General features: G+C 45.4%; 1 protein-coding gene across 1 annotated transcript in view; it reads left to right on the plus strand.

The window, feature by feature from the left end:
• Nucleotides 1-19,827, plus strand: part of LOC116898341 (Down syndrome cell adhesion molecule homolog) — a 56,042-nt gene that overhangs the window by 24,902 nt on the left and 11,313 nt on the right. Inside the window, exons 5-6 of the mRNA XM_032899664.1 lie at nt 3,431-3,586; nt 8,337-8,470. Of these exons, the coding sequence (XP_032755555.1) occupies nt 3,431-3,586; nt 8,337-8,470 (290 nt within the window). The remainder of the gene's footprint in view (nt 1-3,430; nt 3,587-8,336; nt 8,471-19,827) is intronic.

Raw genomic sequence — 19,827 nt, forward strand, 5'->3', positions numbered from 1 at the left:
AAGAAATAGCATTTTGGGTCAGCAGGGCACTCCATGTGGTCACTGGGTGTCTTGGCACCTACCCTACAATTCCTGAACCCCATAAACCCTGAGCATGGAGAGATAGGCCTTACCTAACCAGACCTAGAGAGCATTTCACACATGTGAATCATATATGGACACAACACATTCAACACACACATAATATATACATACCATATACACTACATACATACCCCATCCACACATACACCAGGTGATTTTATATATATATATATATGTATATATATATATTACACACATACATACCATGCACACTCCCAACGTATCATATACTATATATACAGATACCCCATACACACCACATGCCATATATACATATATAATACATATAAATGCACACATATATGTGTATATATCCACGCATAGTACACACATAGATACTACACACACTCCCAACATATCATATACTACACTATACACACGAAGACTACATATGTCACTTATCTCACACACACACACACACACTATACAGACCAAACATACCACAATACACATACTAGACACATACCATAGACACCATATAACACATACACATACCACAAATACCAAATATACCATATATACCATATACACTATACATACTACAATCAACATTACTAAGCTTTCCCATAAAATACACACATACACATACCATACACACATTACATGCTACAAATGCCAAATACACCTATACACAGTATAAAATTAAACATCATAAACCAGTACACATGACATATCTTTTTCACAACTCTTACATGTGCCCTGTACATGGGTATTACATGTGCCCTGTGCATGGCATTACATGTGTTCTGTACATAGGTATTACATGTACCCTGAACATGGGTATTATGTGTGCCCTGCACACATACTCCCTACATATATCACATGTCATATATCATATATCATAATCTTAAAGTAGGTGGCTCTTGACATCTGACCTTCTGAGTGGGATCTTTTGGACAACATGCTGCAGAAACTCAGGCATCTAAAACACACAATCTCTGGACAGCACATACTTCTGGTCCCATCTCTTGGGTTTACCAAGTATACATGATTGTGTGTGGTGGATGTGAGGTCACACACCCTGCCTCCATAGCCCAGGCTCTCAGGGACACTGGCAATGTATTGCTTTTCTGTCCTTTAGCTCCTTGCCTGTCAAATGATGACTGTGGAGTCATGAACGTTTAGCCGGCTTGGTTTATCCATCTCAATCCTATGGGCAGGGCTTGTGCCTGAGGAGGCTGGCTTGGCATGCCACCACCTCTATTGAGAAAAGAGATCAGGACCACAGCTCTCAATGCCTTTGGAATATACCAAAGATATCCTTCATTGTAGCCAGCTACCCAGATAGTGTCTGCTGGGCCCTTGACTTATACCTCATCCCTCCCTTAGTAAGAGCAGTTATATGGTGCCAAATACCCTGCTCACAGCCACCTGGCCCTGGGCAAGCAGATCCCAGGCCTCCTTGTCGTGATCTGCCACTGACTCTGGAAGGAGCTGGCTTCTAAACTCAGGGACATCAGCTGTGTAGATACTTTCCAGATCATTCCAATTGCTGGCAGTTGCCACGTGCCTTGTGCTTGATGTGGAGGCACAGTGTTCCACCTCTGAATAGCACTCTTGGATCCCACTCAGGAAAGTCAGGCAGATTTAGCACACACCAAGGTTCTCACACATCACCTGTCACTTGAGTGGTGACACAGAGAAGAGTTCAGCCTAGGTGAGGTGAGGAGTGTGCAGAGCCCTCAGATCAGCCCCAACCCGAATCCTGTCACATGCCTGGTCAGTCATACTGAGGCATGCACACACGCGTGGTCAAGGATGCCTCAGTGTAGCTGAACAAACACACTTTGAGATCCTGATATACAGATCACCACCGGACAGACTGGCTATCAGTCACCCCTCGCAGACTACCAGCCACAGACCTCACAGTCACTGCTTTCTTTTGTTCACCAAGAGATAGGCTCAGTTGTAGAAGCCAACTGCATTGTGGGAATATTATGGATACCAAGGTGACTGTAGTCGATGATGTCGGGTAGAGCTGGAATTGCTCACAGGGTGCATCTTAGCTCAGGGATTTGAGATTAACTTGGGTTCCTAATCTCTGCATATGCTACCATAGAATTTTAGAAATATAAATGATGCGTGTGGGAGATGGGTCAGTTGTTAAAACATTCACCATACAAGTGTGAAGACCAGAGTCTGGATGCCCATAACCAATGTAATGCCAGATGGTGTGACCACCCACTTGTAATTCAATCGCAGAAGGCAGAAGTAGGGATCTCCAAGGTAGTCTGGCTAGCAAGGCCAGAGGATATCATTGAGTTCTGAGTTTGACTGAGCAACCCTGACTCAATGAATATGAGGAAAGCATGAATGGGAATGATTCCAGACATCAAACATACATGAACAGGTATACACCATACATGTGCATGCCTATACACATGCAAAATATGCATCTTAGTTTGCTTTCTGTTGTTAGGATAAAACGCTCATGAAAAGCAATTTGGGGAGGAAAAGGTTTATTTATTTCAGCATATAGTTTATTGTCCATCATGAAGAGAAGTCAAATAACCTTAGGATAGGAACACTGTTTACTGGCTTGTTCCTCATGACTTATTTAGCCTGATTTCTTGGTGATGACACCAAGACCATCTGCCCAGGATGGCACTGCCCACAGTGCAATTGTCCCTCCCACAGCAGTCATTAATCAAGAATGAATGAATATAGAGTCATATACTATACATGCATTATATACATATATGCATATATACATAATATATACACATATATACATGCATGCATGTATATGCATGTATGTATACATAGATATACAATATATATGTCTGTATGTATATGCATGTATGCATATATACACATATACATGTATGCATGTATATGGGTATGCATATATGTGCAAGTATGCATATACACATATACACATATATACATATACAACATACACATATATACATGTATGTGTGTGCACATGTATGCATATACACATGTACACATGCATACATACACATATATACACATACATACACACATATAAGCAATCCTCATCTTGCAGAAGTTTCCTGGTGAACAGCCATTAGGTATACAGAGACATGTTACTGGTGAGGTGCCCCGTGGTATTTGCTGGTGAGAGACCTTCCAAGAGCGACATTTGATGCTGAAATTTGATTTACCAAGAGTGGATTACTGTTCCCCATGTCAATTTTCTGTTCAGTATTTTCGGACTTTTTGATGGAGATGATTTTTGTTTTCAAATGGTCCATGGTGCTGGTGCCCTGTGACACTTCTGCATAGCTCCTCCCTGTCCTCTGAGTGACAGGTAGAACAGCCACAGCCAGAGAGTGTGATAGGCTTGGTAATGAGGTCCCATCTTCTGACTTTTGTCCTCCAGAGCTGGGCGAGATTAAGAACGTCACCACCACGCAGCCTTCCTTGGAGTTGGATGGACTAGAGAAATACACCAACTACAGTATCCAGGTGCTGGCCTTCACCCGTGCAGGGGACGGCGTCCGGAGTGAGCAGATCTTTACCCGTACCAAGGAGGATGGTGAGACATAGGGTGGGCACTGAGTGGGGAGTTTGGATCTGAAATATCCTGGGACATACTACACTCACACCTGGGCTGAAGCCACCCTGGAAAGGCAGGTTGGAGGCCTCACCTTTGACCTTTGTCCATCAGCCTACTCTTGACCTTGTTTATTCCAGTTTCCCTGCCCTTCCACACAGCCCATCCTGAGTAGGCCTTCCACCTTCAGCTAGCTACCTTGCTTGAGGTAGCCATCCATCGATCCTATTTCCTGTGAGGATGTTCCTGCTCTTCCCCTCCTCTCCCTGCCCCTCTCTCATCTCCTCTTCCTCCCCATTCCTCCTTCCTTTCTTTTTATCTCTCTTTCTTCTCTTCTCTAGTTCTTTCTTTTGTCACTGTTTTTTGTTTGTTTGTTTGTTTGTTTGTTTGTTTGTTTCAACCAAAACCACCTTTTGTCCCAGGGCCCTCATGACTGCTGCACCATTTTGTGCTCTGTTCAAATAATTTTAATTACTGCCAGGGTGAGCTCTTTTGCTTCAAAATTGTGAATTGGCCTAAGTCTTGCTCTACATGACTTGGGTCACTCCAGAAAGGCTTGAATTCAAAGCCTCATGACATTTCGTTTTTATGCATTCTTATAAGGATTCATGCTGACTAAGTAGGTCTCAACTCCAATCTGGCTCCAGACCAGCCCTTGGCGCTCCATACAAGCTGGACTGCCATTTTCATTATTTTAAGGAAACCCCGCCCCCACCCTGTTTCCTTGTCCGGGCTGTCTGAGGAGCAGTGTGGGCTTTAGTGCACAGCAGAGCAGCAGTGAAAAAGACAGTTACTCTGTAAAGAAAGAAGTAACCAGTATCAAATGAATGCCCAAGGATTTCCAGAACCATCCAGACACAGGCTGACCCGGGACACTACAGCACTGTGTAGACTTGATCTGAACTTACTTATCTTCCTCCCCAGGCAGTGGGGCAGGTTAGGAAGGAGAGCCCTCTCTGTGGCCCATGTGTCTGGCAGTGGCAAGTTTGGTGTCTCTGTTCTCGCAGCTCCATAAACCCCCAAGCATGCTGTTCTTCCATTCCAGCCCGCATGCATCCTTAGAAGGGAAGTTTGGGACCTCAAACAGGATATTACCTGTTCTTCTCCATCCCACCCCCTGTCTATTATCATCCTGATCAGGAGACATCCAGAGGGTTCCACACCCTCACCCTGCGCTCCCCTCAGGGAGCCAGGCCCAGCTGTCTCTTCCACAGTCCCATCCACCCACCTTTTGTGGTATTCAACCAACCCTCCAGGCCTCCTCATACCGAGTTGTCTGCACAGTGGTCAGTCCTCACTGGCCTCAGTTTTTTTCTCTAGAACACCCAGGCCATTCTTCCCCCAAAGATGTGCACAGCTGTCGGCCGGTTCTACTCAAAGACACTGGCTCATTTCGGGAAATACAAAGTCAAAATGCAGTGTCCTGAGGAAGTTTGCTCATGCCTTGAGGCATCCACAAAGCTGTCCTGAGTGACAAGAGCTGTTGTTTAGTTGTAAGGCATGGTAGAGAGGTGTGTGGATGCTGGTTCTGTGCCCTGCTACCCACAGGACTCCAAATGCCTTACTTTCTCAGAACAACTGGGAACCCAAATGCTACAACCCTCAGGCCATACTGAGGAATGTGTGGAAACAGAAGTTAGGTAACCATATTTCAAACTTGCATAAAGAAGGCTGCTGCCCCCTCACCACACATTCACTCTTTGCTCCCTCCACCCTCAGAGCAGGGGGAAATATTTTTCTCATCACTAACTGATGACACAGGTATCTCTGAAATTATTTAAGAAGAAGATTCACCTGAAGCATTAAGATCTGACATCAGCATTTTTTCAGGAAAATTTATGGAAGTCCAATAGAAAGGAAGGAGTCTCCACAGCTCTCATCATCTGGAAATCCTGAACAATCAATTTTTAATTGGTCATCCAGTTTTAGAAACCGTAGTTTTGACCCTGAGGCCTAAGGTCAAACCCACCTATCCTCTGGTCTCTGCTTTCATATCTGGTAGTGTATTGGAAAATGACTGGCTGTGATCAAACCCCAAGAGACCCTACAGAGGAGGGTGGAGAATTCCCCTCATCCTGGTGCTGTGGGTCAAAGGGAACCCAGAATCGGAAGTCAGTATTTATGTAAGATAAGTTGCCATTTCTGAGTGAGATGGAGCAAAGAGTGGATGGAAAGAAGGACACACAAAAGATTCAGTAATTCAGAAATGACAATGTCCTGGTTTGCTTTCTGTTAAAACAAGATCACCAGAAGCAGCTGGGGGAGGATAGGGTTTATTTCAGTTTCCTCATCACTGCCCATCATTGAGGGAAGTCAGGGCAGGAACCTGAAGGCAGGATCTGAAGCAGAGGCCACAGGGATTGCTGCTTACCTCCTGCTCCTCAGGGCTTGCCTTCTTATATAGCCCAGACCCACTGCCCAGGGGCAGCACTGTTCACAGTGGGCTGGATTATCCTGCATCGATCACTGATCAAAAAAATGTCCCCACCGTCTTCCCCACAGACCAACCTGAGGCATTCTCTCAGCTGAAGTTCCCTCTTCCCACATGGCCCTTGTTCGTGTCGAGTAGACGAACAAACAAACAAAATCAGTCTTGTGCATGCCAACCTCCATTAAAAACCCACTAATATAAATGAATGTTTGCGTAGGGTGCCTGTTTAAAAAACAACTCTCTTGTCCCTAAGATACTTAAGTCCGTAGACATGATCTCGGGCCTGTGGTAAACGTGTGGTCATTCCAAAGGTCCAAGCCTGGAGTCTCAGACCCATAAATTGTAGTTCTGTGTCCGTGGCCATCATCATGGGGGTGAGAATTGTTGAATCAGGACTCAAAGCACACACATCTGCCATTGCCACAAGAGCGTAAGAGGTGACTTGCTATGCAGTTTTACTCTCTTGAGCACAAAGAATTCTGGACTCTAAAACATTTGTAGAATCTTAATACCGTTCTTATTTGCCCAAACTATAGCCCAAGCCTTGCCACACAAGGAGAAAACATGATGTATCAATTTTCAGTAACGATTTTCATTCTGAGGCATGCACTGGACTCAACCTCCATCCCTCCATGAAAAAGTAAACACAGTAAATGTGTACACAGAGCCAGCTCTGTTTAAATTTAAATATTTACTAAGCATATCATTAATGAGCACGTGTCTGGGGCCAACGGTAGATGGAATGTGTGATCTCTGTGTCCACCCCACGTGGCGTGCGAAGCATTTCTCTGGCGAGGTAGATGGGAGGTAAAACTGAGGGTTAAAAAGAAATAAAAACTAGCATGAGAATCCAGGGAACCCCTTGACTACCCATCCCCCTGAGCTTTGCTTAGCCCAGAAAGCATCGGGAGCTTTTCCAATGATGTGATAAAAACCGGGCAAAGGCAACTTAAGAAAGAAAGGGTTCATTTTGGTTTATAGCCTCAGAAAACAATGGAGCCTGACATGGTGAGATAGGCAAAGCGCTGCCTGGTCATACAAGAAGCAGAGAGGGAGAAGAGAGGATGGGTGAGTTGTAAACTCTCAAAGAGATGTGTTCCCTCCAGCAAGCCCACCTGCAACATTCCATAACGTTTCTAAGCAGAGACACCGACTGAGAACCAAGGCGTTCACAAAGTGAGCTTTAGGGGATATCACTCATTCAGACCTTCACGAGAGTATGCCTATGTGTGGTCATATCTTGGTGGACATGTGTGTGTGTGTCTGTGTGTGTGTGTGTGTGTGTGTTCACACAGCCACCCATCAGGTTGCCCTTCAATAGGAACTGGAGACTTTGTGCCCTGTGGGTTTATCAGCCCTGTCTAGAATTCTAAGACCTCAGAATATAGGGATGTGTCTGTGCAGCTTATGTGAGTCAATAAACAGCTTTGTGTGTCCTGTCATACTCTTTACCTCTCACCCCAATCCCACACTCACACTCATCCCTAACCCTCATCCCACCCTCACCCTCATCCCCAACCCTCATGCTCAACCCTCACCCTCATCTTACTCTCACCCCACCATCATCTCACCCTCATTCCTAACCCTCAGTACCAACCCTCAGTCCCACCCTCATCCCCAATCCTCATCTCCAACCCTCACCCCACCCTCCTCCTCACCCTCATCCCCAATCCTCATCTCCAACCCTCATCTCTAATCCTTACCCCTACCCTCAACCCACCCTCATCCTCACCCTTATCCCCAACCCTCATGCTCAACCCTCACCCTCATCTTACTCTCACCTCACCATCATCTCACCCTCATCCCCAACCCTCACCCTACCCTCATCCCCCCAACCCCTCACAGCATGACAGTTCACTTGACGGCAGGAAGATTCTGACACGTCAAAGAAGTCTGATATCCCCTGTCTCTAACCCTTAGTCCCTCTTAAAAGGGACCTCAGCCTGTCTGCCAGGTCTTATGCTCTTTTCTCTGTCTTCCCCAATTTCCTCAAGCCTCAGAGGAAGTGATATGGATGTCCCAATTGTGACTGGGCATTCAATGATCAGTGCCTTGGCTGCCGTTTTAAAGATCCTATCTCCGAATACGGTGACATCTGGAACCACCAGGCTTAGGGCTCAGTGTATGGATAGGGTTCAGTTATGAGGACACACTGGGACCCTTGACACTGGTCTTCAAAGAGCTGAACCTGGAGAGGGGCTAGGCCACTGGAACAGTCACTGGGGGAGGGAGTGTCACCTAGGCAGCCATGGGAGTCTACATTCCACCATTCCACCCCGTGACTAACCCTGGATTTTCCAGTTCCAGGTCCTCCTGCTGGTGTCAAGGCAGCAGCAGCCTCGGCCTCCATGGTCTTTGTGTCCTGGCTGCCCCCACTCAAGCTGAATGGCATCATTCGGAAGTACACGGTGTTCTGCTCCCACCCCTACCCCACAGTAAGTGTGGAATAACCGATTGCCTTCCCAGCATCTCCCAGGACCTCACTGCAGATGCTCTTCCCTCACTCCCGCCCACTCGGCCTTCATTGTGCTTTTTCTTGTCATGTTGTCTCCACATGTGAAGCAAAGTCCTCATTTGCACCTCACTCCAGAAGACTCCTGCTTTATTACCGGGGATGTTACCCAGGATGCGGTCGCCTAGAGCCATTGTTTATCTGGTAGCTTCCCAGGCACTGCCAGCGGCCTATCAAACTCAGAGTGCATAGGCCCTAATTGTGCCTTAATTGATAGTCAGTGGACAGCACCTATTGATTGCACTGCTAGGCTCCGCATTAAATGAACTCCTTCCCTCCTTCCTTCTCCCCCACATGCTCCTGCCCACCCTCCCTCCCTGCCCTATCCCACACTGAGAAAGAACTACAGGGCTACCCCCCCTGCTGTGCAAAGCAAGACAGTGGGGACCTGTGCCCACCACAACAGCAGTAGCAGGCCTAGCGAAGGCGCCGAGGTCAGAATACGGACCATTTGTTATCTCTCACTACAGCTTGAGATGCGGGATAGGAACTACCGCCTTAAACTCCCCATGGACAGATACCGAGGCATATCAGAAAAGAGGGAATTTTGGAGAAAGGAAAATATAAAAATAGCGATTCAGATTTACAGCGTTTTCATGGAGATTTTTAAGGCACTGTCAAAATGAAGGAATCATGCCCAATCCATCTTTGCGTCTCCTGTTCCTGGCATAAAATGTAAAAACATGTAGTCGGGCTACGGAAGTGGTTCAGCTGTGTTTTTGAGCAAGCACGGGGGCCAGGGTTTTGGTCCCCAGTACCCACAAAAACACAAGGTGTAGCAACACAAGTAATATCCACTCTGGAGAGGCAGAGATCGTCCTGCCTTTGCAACCTAGTGGACAACCAGTCTGGCTGAGTCTATGTGCTACAGTGTCCTGGTGGGGTTTCTATTGATGTGCACTGAGAGTAGAAGCAACTTGAGGAGGGAAAATGTTTGTTTGGCTTATACTTCTGAGTCACTGTCTATCACCAAGGGAAGCCAGAGCAGGAACTGAAGGCAGGAACTGAAGGCAGGAACTGAAGGCAGGGACTACTCTTTTTCTCCCTATGGACCTCCATCAAAATCCTATAGACTTTGTCCCATTGCAACTGGCTGGTTTCATGGAGCTTAATGTCTCAAGGCAAGGGTCAGAACTGCCTTCTTCCATAAGACTGAAGTATCTCACCAATCCATTTGCTAGTCCTTTCATTAAAGTGATGATGTGTTTCCCAAATCCAGACTCTCTTGGAGTATGGAAGTCTGGTATGGAGACAGCATGAGTGGGCAGGAGCCAGGGCACTTGTTTTTGTCCAGGGAAGCTGCAGACCCTGCTGAGACAGACATAGGTGTATCCCATGTGCACTGCCCCCCACCTCTGCCATGAAGTACAGGCTTAAATCCAGGACTGTCAGAGCTGGAATCCAAACTGTGGGTTCTTTATCTGTCAGGTATGCTGTTGTCAGCCACTGAGCCCCTCCCTCAGATCTCAGAGAATAAAGCTAGCCTTCCAGCATGAGGGAACAGAACACTTGCTTGCTTGCATTTCTCTGTGAGGGCAGGGCATGAATAGCATCACCATAGCTCCTGGCTTTAGCACTGGTCCCAACGTGTTTAAAATTCTGTAAAGGAAAGAGAGAGAAAATCACCTCTGATTGGCAGAACATTCACCGTCCACTCAAACTGCTTCCTTATTTCCATCCAGCCCCCATTCACTCACTCATCCATTTCCTGAAAGCTGTCAGCTTCCTTATTTTGATGACAGCAAGCCAAAGGACACTGGCAGAGGCTCAGAGAACACCCTCCCCTCCCCAGCTGCCTCTCGCTGCCTCAGACTGCTCCATGCCTCTAAATGTGAATGCCAGCCCGGCTTAGTAATAGTTGCTTATAGTACATATGTGCCAACGATGCTGAGTGTACAACAGGGCCCAGAGAGGTGGCTCTGTCAGTAGAGTACTCGCCATAGTACAAAGACCCCAAGCCAATCTCAAGAAACCATGGCAAAAGCTAGGCATCATAGAACATGTCTGTAAGTATTGGAGAGAAAGAGACATGCATGTCCCTGGGGCTCACTGGTGGGCCAGCTAGCCTAACCAGCAAGTCCTAAATCCAATAAAAGACTCTGACTTAAGAAATCTACACGGACAGTAGATAGCACTTGAGGATTAACACTGAAGGTTGACCTTTGTCCTATGAGTGTATGAGCATACACACACACACACACACGCACGCACGCGCACACACACACACACACACACACACACACACACACACACAATAAAAGGCCGGTGTTGTGGTATGTTGGTATGTGCTTCCAGTTCCAGCACCAGAGAGTCTGAGATGGGAGAATCATAAATTCAAGGCCAGCCTGGGATATGTAAGAAGATATTGTCTCAAGAAATGAAAAAGGAGAATAAAATCTCACTACAGGTATAAATTATGATGGCCACAAGGTACCAAGTTTTGCAGGAAGGGCCAGCAGTCCCATGTTGCCCACAACACAAAGTGAAGCAAACTGAAGGTGGCTTCTCCACCTCACAGCCACGCCTCTGCCTTCCTGTGTGTGGCCACGACCTGCTTGCTTAAAACAAAGATGATTAACCATATCTTTATGGATCAAGATCAGAGGGTGAGCCCTTATAAAGAGTTAGTCCATGTTAACAAGAATTAACAAGAAACTATACATTACTAAAAGAAAGCATTTTTCCTTTAGTTTCTTAAGTCTTCTTTTTAAAATTTTTTTCATAGACTATATTGATTATATTTTTGACCTCCCCTCAACTCCACCCAGATTCTCAAGATCTCCTTCTACACTCACACACACATGCACACACACACATGCACACATGCACATGCACACACACATGCACACATGCACATGCACACACACATGCACATGCATACACACACACAACACACACACACACGCGCACATACACGCACGTGAAGCAGGGCTTTTGTGGTTGATATATCCAGTGGCACTACCCTAAAGGAAACAGACTTTCTCTTTCTGAGAAGCTATAATTGCAAATAGTTTCTTGGTTGGACTTCATGCCTACCTCCCCTCCCCCGCCCTTGGATTTCTGGCTCTTGAACCTGTGCAGCAGGTCTCTTGTGTGCTGCCACTGTCACTGTGAGGTCATATGTGCATCAGCCTCGTTGTGTCTGGAAGACTCTGTTTCCTTAGAGTTATCCACCCCTCTGCCTCTCACAGTCATTCCTCCTCCTGTCCCACATAGATCTCTGAACACTGAAGTGGGGATTTGATAAAGACAGTCCATCTAGGCCTGGGGGCTCCATAGTCTCCCACTCCCTGCACACTGTTGTGAATCTTTGTGTTAATTAATATTTAGCTGGATGACGTTCAACTTCTCTGCTTCTCTTGCAGAGGTCTCAGGTTCGATACTTAGCACCCACATAGTGGCTCACAAACACCCATGACTCAAGTTCCAAAGGATCTGACATCCTCTTCTGACCCCCGAGTGCACCACGCAGAAAGGTGGTGCACAGAAACCACCTGATGGAGGTTAAACATTGCATCGTCCTATGGGTATAAAATATGTCCTCAGGGGTGGCTTCATTGCTGTGTTGACTTAGCGGAACAGTAGTAAGTTCTTTCAGGACCCGCGACATGTCTAATCTCACATTATCGGCCTCATCAACAATATCAGGTGTGAGTTCCGTCTCATCAAGTGGCTTCTTACTTTGGTGACATTTGTACCACTATTACCTCAGTGGACATATCTCGCAGGTAGGTTGGTAGTGTAGCTCACAGGGCTCATAACTAGGTGAGAGTTATGATGCTTTTCTCCTCCAGTAGCATTCTTAGTAGCTTCTAGCACTGGGGATGCCAATCAGAAAGTTCATTTCCTTTTCGAGACAAGAACATGTCTGCTATGTGTCATGATGAACAGCAGAGGGCAGCACAAGTTCTGGTCATTTTCCTTGTGCCTCAGTCTGGTGTTTTTTGCACCCCTGGAAATGATTTCATAGTTGAATGTAGAACATGGGAAGATAAATCAGGACATGGTGTGCCCTCTAATTTGATCTTCTTTTATGAGTCCCTTGGCGCAGCTCCTCGGTGATGTTCCCCCACCCCCCAAGTTCTCTAGCACAGCTCTGTTTCCCACTAAGACCTCCTTAAAAAGAGATAAATTTTTTCTCCAATACATGTAACACCCAATTAACAATAGGCAGTTAAGCCACTCTATTCTCCCAGTTCAGACTTGCAAAAGACAAGATCGCCACAGACCTTGGATGTCCCCAGACATGTCGCATTAACTGTAAATTAATAAGGTTTGTTCTCTAGCTGTCTAAAAGCAGAGCTAATAAAAGATTCTTCTCACCTCAAAAGCCCAGAAAGTGCACCAAGACAGTAGAGGACCTCCCAACCAGAGAGGATGATAGCACGGCCCCCAAGTTCATGTAATTGGAATCTCAGGATGTCAACCATATAACACCAACAACAATGATGACGACGACGACGATGACAATGATTGATGATTGATGATGATTGATGATGATGATGATGATTGATTGATGATTGATGATGGTGATTGATGATGATTGTGGTGATGGTGATGATTGATGATGATTGATGATGATTGATGATGGTGGTGATGGTGATGATTGATGATGATTGATGATGGTGGTGATGGTGATGATTGATGATGATTGATGATTGATGATGACTGATGATGATGATTGATGATGACTGATGATGATGATTGATGATGATGATTGATTGATGATGATGATTGATGGTGATTGATGATAATGATTGATTGATGATGATGATTCAAACACTATAATGAAAAATAAAAACCCAAAGAATTGTGATAACTTTTGACAGTCTTGTACTACGGGCTAGAGTGGTGGCTCAGTGGTTGAGCCACTTGCTTCTCTTGCAGAGGTCTCAGGTTTGATTCTCAGCACCCACATAGCGTCTCACAAACACCCATGACTCAAGTTCCAGAGGATCCGACGCCCTCTTCTAGCCTCCGAGGGCACCACGCAGGCAGGTGGTGCACATAAAGCAACATAGAAATTTCTTAAAGTCTCAGACTAGAAAGTAACCAAGCTGCATTTTTCCTTAAAATTCCTCTGTCTATAGTCTATCTGTGAAAGATACATTAAAATCACTAAGCTATAGAAGCCCTCTACTTCATAATACTAAGTTCAGAAATGTGAAATTAAGTGGCAGAAATTTCTCAATGATAAAGAATAAATATCAAAAGCACTAAAATTATGTCATCCCTGAGCTATGTGTCCCATCAATTATTAGCATCTCAGATATAATATTTTGGCTCTGTTTTGTTTTTTATTTTGAGCAAAGGACTCATATACCCAAGCTGGCCTCAGATTTGCTATATAGCTGAGAACAACCTTGATTTGGTTCCCATATCCACCTCCCAATGTGCTGGAAACAACCCCAGGGCTTCCTACATTCTAGGCAAACACCCACCAGGGAGGTAGTCCACGTCCTTGTGGTAGTCTTTTTTAAAAGTTCCAATATAAAATGTTACCCAATTCCTGCAGGAGCCAAGGCTAGCCCTCAGCTGACTTCAGGCAGTGAGGCTTTCCCCATTCAGAGGACATGGGTGGGGCTTCAGAGAACAGTGTACCTCCCAGTATCCACTGGTTCTGTTATCACAATTTTACTATCACCTGAAGCTAAGTCCACATTTTTTTTTTTTTGGAGCTGGGGACCAAACCCAGGGCCTTGCGCTTGCTAGGCAAGCGCCCTACCACTGAGCTAAATCCCCAACCCCTAAGTCCACATTTTTATATCTTACCCTGACAACCTTTTTAAGAATTATTGTATTAATTATTGTACTAATTCCTTGAGAATTGTGTGTAATGTATTTTGATCATATTTGCTCCCCAGCCCAACTCCTTCCAGATCTACTTCCTTCCTCCCTACCCACTCAACTTCCTGCCCTCTTTTTAAAAAAAAATGCATTGAGTTCCATTTGTGCCCAGATACTCTTGGGTGTGGGCCCAGCCCCTACAATGTGATCTACCTACCAGAGGCTACACCTTTAACAAAGACTGACTCTCCTCCCGGCAGCTACTCATTGTCACTAGCTCCTCCGATGGCGATGGGACTTTGTGCTAGGATTTTTGTCTGTCTTAGGTTGCATGCTGTCCTAAATGCTACAAATTCACATGGGCAACTGTCAGCTCATGTCGAGACGACGTGGTTTCGTTACAATTATCAACTACCTCTGACTTTTAAAGTCTCTCTGGCCTCCTTTCCATAGCGATCCGAGCCTCGGGAGGACTGAGTATGGTACAGACATCCCATTTAGGGCTGGACACCTTGCAGTGTCTCCTTCTGTACACACTGTCCAGTTTGTGGGTCTCTGTGTTAATCAACATTTCCTGCAAGAAGATAACTCCTCTGATGAAGGTTGAGATATGCCTTAGTCTACGAGTCTCACAATAAGCTACTAGGAGTCAGTGTAACACTATAGCTAATTTATTAGAATAACAACAGTAGGGTATATGATATATCTAGCCACCCCAGCCATGGGTTCCATCTTGTACAGCACTGAGTCCTATTTGTCCGATTTCCTAAATACTAACATCCTGAGCAAGCGGCCACCTGTATTGTACTTCCAATACGGAGGACCCAGCTCGACCTTGCTGCCCCACCATTCCTGTTTCCTGGGGTTGTTCATATTCTAACCACGGTCTTATCTTCCAACTAGAATCTAGACTTAGATTTGATTACTTGTCTATCACTCCCTATCAGATTGGCAGATTAACAAATCATCAATTCATCTGTTTAACAAATGCAAGAACGAATAGAACACCTCCCTATGCCACGCACTGAGCCAGGCTCTGGACTCATGCTTCAGTAGAAGCATTAACAGTCTGTACCAACAAATGGCTTTCTTCTCTCCCATGCTCAGGGACATTGTGAGCTGATATCAACTCAGCTGTATATTACAGTCACTTCAGAAAACACCCAGGGAAGGTCTTATAACAGAGGAAATGAAAGTCCAGAAAGATCGATGAGGGGATTAAATGGTTCCCCAGAAATCACTGGCCAGATATCAGATATAATCTTACCCACCCAGAAGGACCCCAGCTGATGTGCCATCAGAGCATGTATATAGAAATTCCAGGGATGGCAGAAAGTACAAGGACAGGCCTCTCTGTTCTGTGATGGGAGCCAAGGACGACCCATCAATGGGTCCCATCAAAGTACAGCACACTGCAGTGCAGGAGCACAGGTGAGGGCTAACACTGTTTCCTGGAAAGTCAGGAACAGAAGCAGGGATGTGGATCTGGGGATCTGGGGAGAACTTGAATTGGTAAAGCAATTGAGGATCTGAGGTTTGATTCCCAACACTCGGGTAAAAATCTGGGTGATGGTATGGATCTATATTTGCAGAATTGGCGGTCACAGAGAGATAGAGACAGGAAGATCCCAAGGGGCTAACCAGTCTAGTGTAAAGGCCAAGCACTAAGTCCTAATGACAGGCAGTTTCACAAAAATGAAAAAGCTCCCAAAGACCGCCACCAAAAATTGACCTCTGGCCTGCACAAACACATGTGCCATTCACACACATGCACGTGTATATACCAAGACTTCACACACACACACACACACACACACACACACACACACACACACATAAACACACAAACAAAGGGATGCTAAGCAGAGGAAATATATCTACTAAGCATATGACACCCTGGGAGTTCTCTCTCTGCAGAATCTTTGTAAATGATGGCCCTGGCCCCTACCTTCAGCAATGTACATTTTAATAAATAATATCTATACCAGTTACTTCTAATGAGTGCCTTGTGCAAAAGATATCCTGCTGCAACCCTCACTTAACTGAGTCTGAAATAGAAACAGCACAGCTGGCCAGCATCGTCTAGTTGAAGCCCCTGGTCTCTCCTGAGAAGTCAACCTCATGAGCCCCTCGCAATGGTGTCAAATCCACAGTGCTATGGCGTTGACTGTGTGCTTTAATGCATGTGATGGTTTGAATGAGAATGGCCCTGTAGACTCATATATTTAAATGCTCGGTCCCCAGTTCGTGGAACGGCTTGGGAAGGATTGGGAAATGTATATCCTTGCTAGAGAAGCTGTGTCAATGGAAGTGAGGTTCGCAGCCATTCTGTTACCCCCCTCCCTCAGCTTTCTCCTCACTGACAAAGATCTAAGCCTTCAGCTACTGTTCCAGCACCATGCCTGCCTGCCTGCAGCTATGCTCCCTACCATGATGATCATGGGCTCTAACCCTCGGGAACATTGATCTTTAACTAACACTTCAATTTTTATGTTGCCTCAGCTACGACACTTTGTCCAGCAGTAGAATAATTAGTAAGACAGAACTCCACATAGGCATAGCTTGGCCTTTACTCAACAGTGCTCAACATGGGAGTGTCTCAGCCTTTACTCAACAGTGCTCCCCATGGGCATAGCTCAGCCTTTACTCAACAGTGCTCAACATGGGCATGTCTTGGCCTTTACTCAACAGTGCTCCATGTAGGCATGTTTCAGCCTTTACTCAATAGTGCTCACCATTGTAATGGCGCTGACTTTACTCAACAGTGCTCCCCATGGTCATGTCTCAGCCTTTACTCAACAGTGTTCCCCATGGGCATATCTCAGCCTTTACTCAACAGTGTTCCCCATGGGCATGTCTCAGCGTTTACTCAACAGTGCTCCACGTAGGCATGTTTCAGCCTTTACTCAATAGTGCTCACCATTGTCCTGGCTCTGACTTTACTCAACAGTGCTCCATGTAGGCATGACTCTGCCTTTACTCAACAGTGCTCCCCATGGGCATGTCTCAGCCTTTACTCAACAGTGTTCCACATGGGAATGTCTCAGCCTTTACTCAACAGTGCTCCACATAGGCATGTCTCAGCCTTTACTCAACAGTGCTCCACATAGGCATGTTTCAGCCTTTACTCAATAGTGCTCACCATTGTAATGGCTCTGACTTTACTCAACAGTGCTCCACATAGGCATGTCTCAGCCTTTACTCAATAGTGCTCACCATTGTCATGGCTCTGACTTTACTCAACAGTGCTCCATGTAGGCATGACTCTGCCTTTACTCAACAGTGCTCCACATAGGCATGTCTTAGCCTTTATTCAACAGTGTTCCACATGGGAATGTCTCTGCCTTTACTCAACAGTGCTCCACATGGGAATGTCTCTGCCTTTACTCAACAGTGCTCCCCATAAGCATAGCTCAGCCTTTACTCAGTAGTGCTCCCCGTGGGTGTGTCTCAGCTTCTCAAGTAGAGGAGGCACTGTTAGTCTCTGAGATACTTAAGAGATGGCTGGCTGAGTGTGTAAGTTTTATAGATTATGGCTTTGAGTCATCCAAGGGAGGCTGAACTGAATAGTGACTTTTCTTCACCAAGCAGGAAAGCATTCTGCAGACACTGGGTGCTTTCTACACCCAAAAGTTGAAGGCTACATGCCCGAACCTTTCCATGCCTGGCATGGAATCACTCATTCTTTGTTCTCCCACAGTGACCTACCCGTGGGTCCCTTTGTTTTCAGACAGCAAATCTAGAAATTATGTTGACATCCAAAGTCATGTGAAGAATAGGTCTTTGTGCTTCATTTATATATCTGTAATTTACCAAGCTTGTAAGACCTTTGTTGAGTTTTCTTCTTGGTACAGACATCTGCTGGGTCCTCTGTACTCATGGGAATACACTTAGCTCTAACCTTTAGCACCTTTCCACTGATCACAGGGCTATAGGAAACCTGGAAATGTTTCATAGAAGCAAGGACACATAAGCACACCAGCCATAAGAAAACAATTCTGATTTATAAAAACTCTTGGGAACTGTATTCTGGAAGCTTCCTTGCAAATTCCTCCATGCTACATATCTAATTCTAATGGATATGATTCTAAGTCATCTTTACACTTTCATGCTATAGCGTGTATGTGTTATGTGTACATGCATGTATAGGTGTTATGTCTACATGCATGTATAGGTGTTATGTGTACATGCATGTATAGGTGTTATGTGTACATGCATGTGTGTGCATGTGTGTCTACCTGTGTGTACATGTGCACACGTGCATGCGTGTGTGTGTGTACATGTGTGTGTGTGTGTGTGTGTACATGTGTGTACGTACATGCACACGCGGGCACACTTGTGGACACCATGGGTCAATGTAAGGTGTCTATTTCCCTCCACCTTACCTATTCTTTCTTTGTGAGACAAGGTCTCCCACTAAACCTAGAGATCTTTTATTAGATGATTAGTGACTCTAGGCTGCCTTATTAGACTATTAGAGTGGCTAGCCAGTGAGTTTCTGGGATCTACTTACTAAGGTGTCCCAGTGTTGGGATTGTAGGTACTACATGAACAGGCCTTATGTGGGTGCTGCAAATTAGAACTTGTGTTCTCATGCTTGTGCATCAAGAGTTTTACACACTGAGCTGTATCCCTAGCCACATGTTTTAACTCAAAGCTCATCCTTCAGAGATGGACTACTTGCCAAGCATTGTGGGAGCACATCGGAGACAAGGACAGGAAGAAGCAGGCAGATCTCTGTGAGTTCAAAGCCAACCTGGTCTACATGGCCAGTTCCATGCCATTCAAGACTACATAATGATATGCAGTCTCAAAAAATGAACAAACAACAAATAAACTAACAAAAAGATAATTTCTTCCAAAAATCCAGCCAATCAATGTTTTGCAGAGTCTGTTTTATAGTTTTAAGATTGTCATCAGTGGCCCTTGGTGTCTCTAGACATTGTTGAAGTATACATTTGCCATGATAGGTCAGAAGAATGCTGGCGGCCTGAACCAGGAGGGTAGGGATTATCTTGGCTGTGGGATTCCCAAAACCAATTTTACGATTTAAGAGTCAAGAATGAAGTGTGTATGCCAATGGTGTCTGTGGAGACGCAAGCCTAGGAAAACTCTTCTGAAGCCCAAGATCATGAGATAGCTTGTCCAGCCTGTGAGATAGGCTTCCAACATTACTTCTTCAGTGTGGTTTGTACTCAGCCTAGAATCTCTGTATTCTAACCTGAACATTCATTTCCTACAGCTTCCTTTATTGCCCATGGGCTAGAATGCCTTTTAAAAATCAATTTAATTTTTAAACAAGTTTTAGGTAGAGAGGCTTGGATTGTGCCAATGACACCATCATGCACTAGCCGGACCTGTGGTCTATTTGCAACAGCAGGAATCAAATGGTACCCTACATTAGCATCACTGCCCCCTGAGCTCATGAACCATGTCAGGACTCTCTTACTGGTTGTCACCCTGTGGGTCAGGGCAACCTTGTCCTGGTATAGC

This window comes from Rattus rattus, chromosome 4 (genome assembly GCF_011064425.1).
Source record: "Rattus rattus isolate New Zealand chromosome 4, Rrattus_CSIRO_v1, whole genome shotgun sequence".
Taxonomy (NCBI): Eukaryota; Metazoa; Chordata; class Mammalia; order Rodentia; family Muridae; genus Rattus; species Rattus rattus.